This window comes from Lolium perenne, chromosome 4 (genome assembly GCF_019359855.2).
Source record: "Lolium perenne isolate Kyuss_39 chromosome 4, Kyuss_2.0, whole genome shotgun sequence".
Taxonomy (NCBI): domain Eukaryota; kingdom Viridiplantae; phylum Streptophyta; class Magnoliopsida; order Poales; family Poaceae; genus Lolium; species Lolium perenne.
Window position 1 is genome coordinate 102,300,709 of NC_067247.2, and position 10,404 is coordinate 102,311,112.

The following is a 10,404-nucleotide window of genomic DNA, read 5'->3' on the forward strand; positions in this document are numbered from 1 at the left end:
TTTTACATGCATGTGCTTCATGATGTAAAAAGAGAATGCAAAGTGTTGAACTGCTGTCCATGTGCTTACTGTTAGATGAATGTTTTATGAAATTACCAGACAGAAGTACATCTATTATTTTCACTCGAAGAAACAAAAACAAGAGTAAAAAGGGGCACTAAAGTAAAAAATAGCAAATGCACTTTGTAAGCACATTCAGGATGTATAAAACCACATATGCAATCAAAAAATTGTATCAGAAAAATACAAGAAAACATATGTATATATATATATAACATAGTGTAGAAAAAGCAGACAGAAAAATACACTTATCAACAGTTGTCATACAAAAAAAAAGACAACAAATACTGATTCTAGTCTTCAGACATTATTACCTGGCTCCCTATCATCAAGAAGAAGATCAACAAATCCTTACTGGGAAGAGAAGTTCCTCCCAGTCAATCCTGTTCTCGACATAATCCATCCATTTCTTCAGGAATATCTTTCTAAGCGTCGGCATGTCTGATGGGTTAATTGCTGCCATCCTTCTCCCATTCCAACACTCAATGTACTTGAGCATGAAGAACCCGCAGTCATACCTTGGAAACATAGAAAAATTGGAAAATGCATATATCAACTAAAAAAATCTATGGACAATTAGAAAAATGTAGAATTGGAAATGCAAAAGAAACTAGTCCTTACGTAGTCAATTGCCTTGGTGTAGTTATGTGCACTGTTTTGTATTTCGAGATGTCGATTTTTGATTCGCTGTTGTTTGTTGCCCACAAATGCTTTATACTTCCAATGATTGTTCGAGCATCAGCCATCAGCGCTTTGTCACCCTCACGCCTTAGTGAGTCCATCACTTCAAACCTCCCGGACGTCAAGTTCAACACAATAAGATAGTAGTGCCCAGTCATTTTCTTGATTTCAGGTGTTAAATCTTGAAGAACTGAAAACATTATCTGTACAGTTGTTGTAGAATAGAAAAGTAGTATCAGGAACATAACCGTAACAGGAACATAACCGTAGAAACACAGAAACATGTTATATTTGAGAAAAATGTAAAAATTACTTCCAATGGATGTTCTAACTCTTTGAATCATGTATTGCTAATAAGTTTTTTAGTTACATCTTGAATCTTATCATTGTATAAAAGATGCACCCAGAAAAATGCAGTAAGCATGTATCCAGGAAGTTTTTTAAAAACAAAAAAAATAGAGGAAGCAAAAAAGTGAAAAAAGAGATAGAACGTACCATATCTTTGTGGTCTAGGCGGTGCGTAGGTGAACACTCGAAAGCTTTTCTAACAGTCCTATCTAAAATACAGTTGGTTGCACTCCTTAGTTTAGTCTGCACACCATTATAAAGTATAAAAAGGGACAGGTTAAAGAGAGCAAAGAAATACATATCCAGGAAATACATTAAAAAGAAACATTTTAAGTGTAAATGATTTTACTAACCGCAATCATAAGAGGCATAACGAATTTTTTCTGCTTGGCCATGTCTGCAGAAAGCACTTGCAATGCGATCTCACAGGTTGTGTTGCTTAGCCAACCTCCTGGCTTGACTGAGTCTGATAAATCGCGGAGTTGAACAAAGAAAGTTCCATAATCGATAATCCTTTCCTCATTCAACTTATCTTTAGTTTTGCCTCCATACATGCACACCTTGTTGTATAACTCAGTATCTGATTTGGGAACAGAAGGCTTCTTATCGTTTGCAACAAATGGTGATTTCTGTTGAGGTCCTAGCTTCAAAATCCTTTTTGTTTGAGGAATGGGTGTGGAATTACCAGGAGTTGTAGGTGAAACACCAGATGAATTCTGCAAGTTAATGGCTTTTCCTCCTGAGGTAGGCATCTCAATTGAAGCAAAAATCTTGTCAAGGGAGTCACCGCTATCATTGTTAGAAATGACAATAACTTCATCCACCTGTGAATCTTGATCCTTTTGTACTGTTTCAACTTGCTGGACATGTACCGTCTGCTCAGGAACTGTGAGCTCAGGAACTGTCAGCTCAGGAGCTGTATGCTCAACCATTGTCTGCTCCCCAGGACTGAAACCGAGATCAAAAGATGGGAAATCTTCAGCCAACTCTCTAACCTTCCTCTGATGTTCTGATTCTGGAGTTTCTGCATTTCCAAGATCGACAGACAAGTTCTTGGACATGTTTCTGAAAGACTTTGAAGCAGATGAAGGAGAATTACAAAGCTTCGTCGAACTAGCATTAGCCCGTGCTTCAGTAGTAGCAAACCTTGTAAGCCTCCTTGGGCTAGGAGCAGTATTTTTGACATCTTCCTTAAGAAGTGGAGATTTCAAAGGAGACATTGATCTTGTGACAGGCCTCCTGGCAACTGGAGTAACCTGCACCTGGTCTAAAAATGTATCAGATTTACTCGTCTTTGTTTTCAATTGAGCAGAACCATTGCTTCTCTCATCCTCTTGGTCCACTTGCATGCCTTCTCCAGTGATATGAACTTGCGGAGTTTCAGTGCTTGATTGAGATCCAGTACCGTATCCTTGAAGAATCCTCAATGCATCAACCATGTTTGTATGCGGGGGTGATACTTCTGTCTCCACAGACACTATAGGAAGTACTTCCTCGTTGGCTTGAACAAGTTCTTCAATGTTCACAGTACCTTCATCAATACCATCTTCCTCGTATAGTTTATCAGCTTCTTTGTTGAGTGTCTGATCATCTTCAGCAATCATGTTACATGTAATGTCAACACTTTGACCATCTGATGCTTTTTCTTCATAAACAACTGCGGGCCCTTCGTCATGACAATCTTCACTGACGACATACACTTTAATCTTCTTCTTCTTAGGTCGTCCCGCAGCAATAAATCTGTCATCGGGTTTCCTTTTCTTGGTTTTTACCTCATTGTCTCTTGGATTTGCTTCACCTTCCATCTGGTCCACTTGCACATCCACTTGCACATCTTTCTGATTCTCGTCGTCTCTGACACTTTGTTGCACTTTTGTAACTCTCCTACGTCGTTTGTGCTTGCTCGTTTTATCAACATCTTTCTCTACCTGGTGAAGATCAGGATTGCCTTCTTTTACTTGATTCGGAGCAAAGGACCTGATAAACTGAGATAAGCCATCCTCAAACGCACTGCACATGTTTATGACAGCTTCTCTGTACTGTACCAGTTTCTGTTGGAAAAAAGCAGAAAAGAGAATGGAAAAGATTAGAAACTTGTGCACTCATAGTAACTACATACATTTCATGTCAAATGGAAAGAAGAAACACCAGTACCTTACTTCTTCATTAGGAGATTCTGGTGCATGACATCTGATAAACATGTCTATAGCAGATGGGTCATTATTAAAAAGGACAGTCTTGTTCCTAAAGCAAGCCTTGAGCTGTGGCAGTTACACAATTTTTTTAGAATAAAAGCTTGGTAAGTAAATTCAAACATGCTATTCTAAAAAATGTTGAACATCATTTAATGGCACCATATGCAAAAGTACAAAGAAGAAACTATTTACAAAAGCCATTGTATATTTATTAGGAGAACCAGTTCATACTTTGGAAAACCAAAAAAATTGAAAGTATTAAAAGAAAACAATGGGCAGTACCGGTAGTTTTCCAAATGATCCATCAGTGTTGGTATCCAAATTTACGACATGCCTTATTAACTGGTTAGTCCAAACACAAATGCGAGGTCCAGGTGGCAAATCTACAGCGTCTGTTTCCAGTGAATCTACATATAGAACCTACAAAAACAATGTAGAAAACAAAAAATGATTATGTCTTATAAGAAATTGTTACAAAAATAAGAAAAAGAAGAATAGAAAAGAGTGAAACCAGAAATGAAGGAACTCACCATTAGGTATGGCATGCAAGCTTTAAACCAGTTTTTTTTTCCTTTGGCGTTCGCGGTCTTAATGAGGATGTCGATAATAAATCTTGCCCGGTCCAACCTTCGGATTGCTTCTATGTTAATCACTGCTGGATAACACTTTGGACTAATATAAATTCCTGTTGTAGGAGCAAACACAGAAGACATAAGGAAGATAATGAACTTCCTCAAGTAAGCATCATCAGCGGGATAGCTGCGTTCCAACTGCTTCTCCACCTCTGATAAGGTTGGTTGCCTCTCATTGTTGATCCCCATCATCTCTAGCACAGAACTTGTTGCATTAATGTTTTGCTTGTACGGGACAGGGTGTGTACCCATGGGTACTGCCATCACACTCACAACCGACTGAACATTAACTGGGATTTTCCCCCTCTCACCAAAATCTAGAACACAAGCCACTAGATCAAAGTGTTCCATGAGGAATCTGCATAACTCTGGGATTAGCTTTGAACACTTCATGCTAAGGATGACACTAAAATCTGCTCCACTGATCAAAGCACGCTGCTTAGATGTCATTCCTTTGCAAACCCTAACAACCTTCATTGGAGAAGAACGGTTGAATAAATTATTCTGCAGCAAAAATGTAGTAGCATGAGAAACAACACCCATTTACAGCATGCAGAAGTAAAAAAGAAATGAAAAAGGGGAAGCATACAGTAGAAACAAAAAAGAGAGTTACAGAAAAATCTTCTTCTCAACAACATTATCCTCTTCATCTGACTTTTCGTCATCATGTAATGGATGTTCTAGCACATCGACAGGGGGCTCATCGGAAGGAGGAACAGTCTGCAATGGTACTGGTTCTTCTTGCACACCCTGAGATACATTTTTATACTGTAACCTCTCCTTCATCCTCTTGAATTTAGAAATCTTCTGCCGGCTCTTTGGAGTTTTAGAATGTTTCTGCAACATACAAAAAAGTAGAAAAGCAAGAATTACATAATCACCATGACATAAAACAAAATATACATAAAAAATCATGCATATGGTGGGACAGATTTCTTACGAGTGAGATTACAGGTTTCATTGCAACCTAATAGAGGACAGAAAACAAAATGATCCAGAATAAAAACCCTGAAAAAACAAAAAAATAGCAGTCAAAAAATGTATGAATTATAGATATAGTGGTATATCTACATGCTACAAGCCAGAATTTAAAAATGTATGTTGGAAGAACATAAATGCAAAAAATGAGAACCCATGGAATATCTACAAATAGCAGCAGCATAATTAACTGCAAAACATAACTACAAACATAAGAAAATGTATATTCAATTGACAGCCATAGGTATATGTTGAAAAGATTACAATGAAAGAAAAAATACATCAAACACATGAAACAATATTTTAAATATACACCCAACAACATTTAAAATATACATCCAAAGGGGTAAGTCAATCTTCTCTGCAACCTTGCTGACTTGAAAAAACAGATGCAAACACAAACATGTTAATGAAGTTTTATACACCCAACAGTATTTAAATATACATCCAAAAAGGTAAGTCAATCTTCTCTGTAACCTTGCTGACTTGAACAAACAGATGCAAACACAACATGTTTCTAAGTTTTATACACCCAACAACATTTAAAATATACATCCAAAGGGGTAAGTCAATCTTCTCTGCAACCTTGCTGACTTGAAAAAACAGATGCAAACACAAACATGTTAATTAAGTTTTATACACCCAACAGTATTTAATTATACATCCAAAAGGGGTAAGTCAATCTTCTCTGCAACCTTGCTGACTTGAAAATGCAGATACAAAACAACATGTTAATGAAGTTTTATACACCCACAGTATTTAATTATACATCCAAAGGGTAAGTCAATCTTCCTATAACCTTGCTGACTTGAAAATGCAGATACAAAACAACATGTTAATGAAGTTTTATACACCCACAATATTACAAAATACATGCAACAGCACTTAAACACATACAACCATCAAAAAATAAGAAAAAAATCTTCCTACAACCTTGATGACTTGATGAATATACATCCAAATATCAATGACAACAACTGAAAACTACATTGGATTTCAGCACATCAACATTGGATTTCATCACAGCAAAATGACATGATCAAATCATCACATCAAACATTTGATTTCATCAGAGCAACTTAACCTACTCAAATAAATCACAGCAACATTGGATTTCATCACAGCAACTTGAACTACTCAAATGTACATCACAAAAATAACTTGAGCAACTCAAAACTACATGATAGCCATCTGGGGGGCGCAGGATGAACTAGTTGATTCTACTACTGCTAGTACATCAACTCGATATGCTACTAGTACTACGATAACTCGAAACTTGTCGTGCTACGTGTGACAACTAACAAACAGTACAAGTGCAAATCGGGATACTAATCATCAAAATCGACATGATCCGGGTGCGAATCAAACACACCAGTGGGACTAATGCAAACTATACCAAGCCGCCGATGAGTTTCCGCCACAAAATCAACAGGGATACGACCAAAAAAATCTCCACCACAGACAAAATAATCTAGGCGGACGAACAGCTCTACCTATCGGAACAAAATCAAAGCACGTAACAGGCAGGGGCGCGAAATCAAAGCACTAACCACAAAATCAACAGGGATACGACCAAAAAAATCTCCGCCACGGACAAAATCATCTAGGCGGACGAACAGCTCTAGCTATCGGAAGTAAGAGGGGCAGGGGCGCGAAATCGAAGCACTAACCAGCGTACCAGCTGTGGATCGACGCGGGCTCGACGCAGAACAAGTCGCCGTCGCAGACACCTCCTCTCCACCTCGAATGGGACGAAATCACACCGCCGGGCGAGTCGATCCCCGCGTCCTCGACACCAATTCTGCTCACCAGAGCAGCCCGGCGGCTCCCCCCGGCGACGAGCTCGGCAACGGCGATTTAGGGGAGGAGATCTCCCATCGATGAAGCGGAGCAGCGCGAGGGGGAGAGAGAGAAAACCGGAGCAGTTTTGGAGCGAGGAAGAAGGCGAGTAGCCCACGCGTGCGGGCGTCCCCGTCGGCAATATTTTGGACGTTAGCGAGGAGGAGCGCGGACGGTCTGATTTTGATCGGACGGTAGACACGAGTGGTCACCGGCTAAGACAAGACAGAGACCCAGCACATAATAGAAATTGGGAAAACATAAGTACTAATTTGTACCTCAGAACTACTACCATCTCTTGCAGGCCAAAAGACATCACAAAAATGCTCCTTCCAACTGCATATGTTACCTGCAGCTACAACAATTTCCCAGATCAGACAGTTCGCTGGGATAGATGTGAAGGGACGAATTGTATTGGGAAACATTGCATTGCAACCGTAAGCTTGTTTATCTTAACAGCATCAACAATTAGCTTCATCTTCCACCTCCTCATCCTGCACAAACCCACCTCCTATCTCACAAATCCAGTCCCAGCTCTCAACAATGGAGTAGTACCAAACATTAGAAGAAGCTTTAAGCCAGCCAGTCATCCACTGCCAGGCTGCATAACCCCTGCTTGCAGCAGCAGATATTTTTTCCTTCATAAGCATCACCTCTGCACGGCTGACCAACCACATTTGACATTTGTGTCCTGCTCTCACTTGCGCACTTCGCCCAGATGATGAATTAAGTTGAAAAGAATGGTTTTCAAGAGTAAAATAATTGATCCCAAAGACTCTACAGCAGTCCGCGGATCCTTTGGAGATTGTACTCATGACAGCAAAGCTACATACATAGTCATCTTGCATTGTTCATAGCTGGGAAAAGAAGGAACTATTCGCTCATAAACCAGGTATTATAAAACAGGGTGCAGTACACTCCTGAATTTAGTCATGGCACCTATTTGAAACAGCGATCATAATTCACACATACCCAAGCGATGAATCCCACGAGACCACAAGTGTCATAGCATCAAAAGCATGAAAGTATGAAACCACCTGCTTAAAAATTCGCTGGACATTATATGCATACAGCCAGCATATGAGCGACTCTTTGCTTGATCTCAAAGCCCTGTGAGACAACTGTTCTTGCAACATGCCGACATCGACCACTAAACTTACAGTGACTAGCTAGTTGATATACACTTCTAGTCAGACTATAACTCCAGATCCTGTAATATTGTCTGCTCAAAATAAAAGGTGTATAATCATTTATTTTTATAATCTAGTTTGCCTCACCAAATAAGCTACGTAGATCCTTTCTTCTCCTCTAGAATTACAATGTACTATAGAATTAATCAAATTAAGCCTCTCTGGACTAGATCTTGTTTCCTTTCCAGCATAACTAATCTACGATATTGTAATTGATATACATGCACGCGTATGTAAACCTGTGTGCCAAACAGCCAGCTGACTTCTACAGATTCAATATCTAATTCAGTTCAGGAGGGTGTCTCAGCACAAGGTAACCCATACAGTACAATACAAACTGAACGGGAATCCCTTTGTGCGCACTTAGGTTTCTTGCTTCTGTGAACTAATTTGTATTGTTTCTGGCCTCATGACGATTGTTTCTAGCCATTTCCGATTTTATTCATACGTGACCAGGAGGACCCCATGTTTATATCTCAACCATTTAGATGTCCTAATTTTGGATTGACAAATATGCGCTGTTTGTTTCCTATTGTTCCAATACAATAGAAGGTAGATTGAAAACCTGATCATAATCCTCTTGCTCGCCTAAGACAATTTGCGGAGTTTTCTTTTCTAGTAGTCATGTATCGTAGATTCGTAGTAGAAAAATTGAAAGCATTTAGACTTCAACTGGAAAGGTGCTGCTGATAAATAACTTCACCATGGGCAGACCAGACAATGGCAGAGCTTGACAGAAAACACAGGGGGCTGCTGAATTTCACTCCGCTAGTGCCCAGTCCGTATGCATATGCACTGTCAGTTAAATGCCATACATATGAAATATATATATCATCTGTGCACTTCCCTGCCTACATACCCGGTAAGTGACACCCCTGTCCCCTTGCCGTTCTCGCCATCTGCAATGAGTGCTCTTTGTGCTCCTAGCTACATGTCTTAAGTTTTTTCTTCGTTGGGCGAGCGCTAAAAAATACACTTTAGATCATGCGAATGTGGTGTGCGCATGCGACATTGGAATGTGAGGTACCAGGAAAACATAGTCAGCTACCATGTTCAGTTCATTGTCATAATTCTGATTTGGCACTTCTTTTTGGTAACTTTAGGAATCTTGGAAACTCAAATAGATATTAGATAGAAGATTACTGGGTAGATTGTCCTTGATGACCTGCCTCTAAGGTTCCACCTCCAGTACTTCTTCAGAGTCCAGCAGATACACTCTCATGCAAGATTCTATGTGCTTTCTATCTATCTTACAATCGCTTCTACCATTAATTGAAGAAAAAATAGTAAGCCTGTTGAACACAAGGGTCTCAAGAGCTTCCTACTGAATACACTCTGCAGTTATTAGATTTGGATGTCCATTTTTAATAGCATCCTCCAGAATAGTGATATGATCTCTAGCGTTGTAAATCTTCTTGTCCACACAAGCTACTAATTTGGACCCCTATAAGTGATGACAAACATCCGGCAAAGTCCATTTATGAGGGTCTGTTTGTGGTACGGATCAATCAGATCACTTTGAAAAAAATCTAGAAGATCAAGATAGAGGGGGCAATGTAAGTATGGATAGTTCTGCTATGTCCCTTCATGAAAGAGGTGTGGTTTGGTTTCAGCTGAAATCACTCACGCATTGCTAGTGTTGCGCTGGCAGCTTCCTTGGTCGAAGGTTCCTGGCTTAACTCCACACTCTGTTCCTCTGTTTTTGCCAGGAGGGAGATGGCTCTCACCTCCTTCGTGGATCAGAACTTATGGAACTAGAGGAGTAGCAAAATGCGAGGGAAATCTTCATGGCATAAGAGAAAATTTTCTAACTTAGAAAATTTTAAGCACCGATCAAGATATGCAAAATTTGATGACTACATAGAAGGTGTACTTGCATGGGACCTTAGTTACAGCTTTCCCAGAAACCAACTATTTTTTGCACAGAAACCGGGTATTATGACAGTTTGTAGTTACGCACTTACACATCTTAATTTAGGCACAATACCTATATGAAACGATGATCCTCATTCAACACATAGCAAGCTAGGGCTCATCCATGAGACTGACTGTCGTAGCATCACAAGCATGAAACCACCTACTTGAAAATTCACTGGACAGCATATCCATACAGCCACATAAGACAGCATATGACTCATTGATTTGATCTCAAAGCCCTAAGATGAGGACTGTTCTTGCAACATGCCAACATCTACCACTGAACTTACGCTTGAACATGCTAGTGGATAGTCACACTGCGGTGCAGAGACAACACACACTAGAGTAAGATACACAACATATCGCTAATTCATTTCTCACAAGTCCTAACATCTCTGGCAGGCCAAAAGGGATAAAAAAAATGCTCCTTCTAACTGCATACATTACCTGCAGCTAGAACAATTTTCAACACAATTGGCCAACTGTTTTTCCTCTAGTAGCCGCCTATTGCAATTAAAAATTGAAGACCTTAAGAGTGTAAATCTGGGAAGGTGCTGCTGTAAA

General features: G+C 39.6%; 1 protein-coding gene across 1 annotated transcript; it reads right to left on the reverse strand.

Annotated features, from left to right (window-relative positions):
* Nucleotides 1-335: 335 nt before the first annotated feature.
* On the reverse strand, nt 336-4,168 carry LOC139839053 (uncharacterized). Its single transcript, XM_071829097.1, has 7 exons — nt 3,815-4,168; nt 3,567-3,704; nt 3,249-3,350; nt 1,443-3,140; nt 1,237-1,332; nt 682-944; nt 336-578 (listed from the first exon to the last, which is right to left on the reverse strand). The coding sequence occupies exons 1-7, from the start codon at nt 4,166-4,168 to the stop codon at nt 401-403; spliced, it is 2,829 nt and encodes a 942-aa protein (XP_071685198.1). The 3' UTR covers nt 336-400.
* Nucleotides 4,169-10,404: the final 6,236 nt, after the last annotated feature.

What these genes read in the sequence shown, in the direction of transcription:
- LOC139839053 (XM_071829097.1), bottom strand. Translation starts at nt 4,168, where the DNA reads ATGGGTACACACCCTGTCCCGTACAAGCAAAACATTAATGCAACAAGT. An exon ending in GATCATTTGGAAAACTACCG is followed by an intron (nt 3,351 to 3,566) that starts GTACTGCCCATT and finishes TAACTGCCACAG; the next exon opens with CTCAAGGCTTGCTTTAGGAA. An exon ending in TTATGCCTCTTATGATTGCG is followed by an intron (nt 1,333 to 1,442) that starts GTTAGTAAAATC and finishes AATGGTGTGCAG; the next exon opens with ACTAAACTAAGGAGTGCAAC.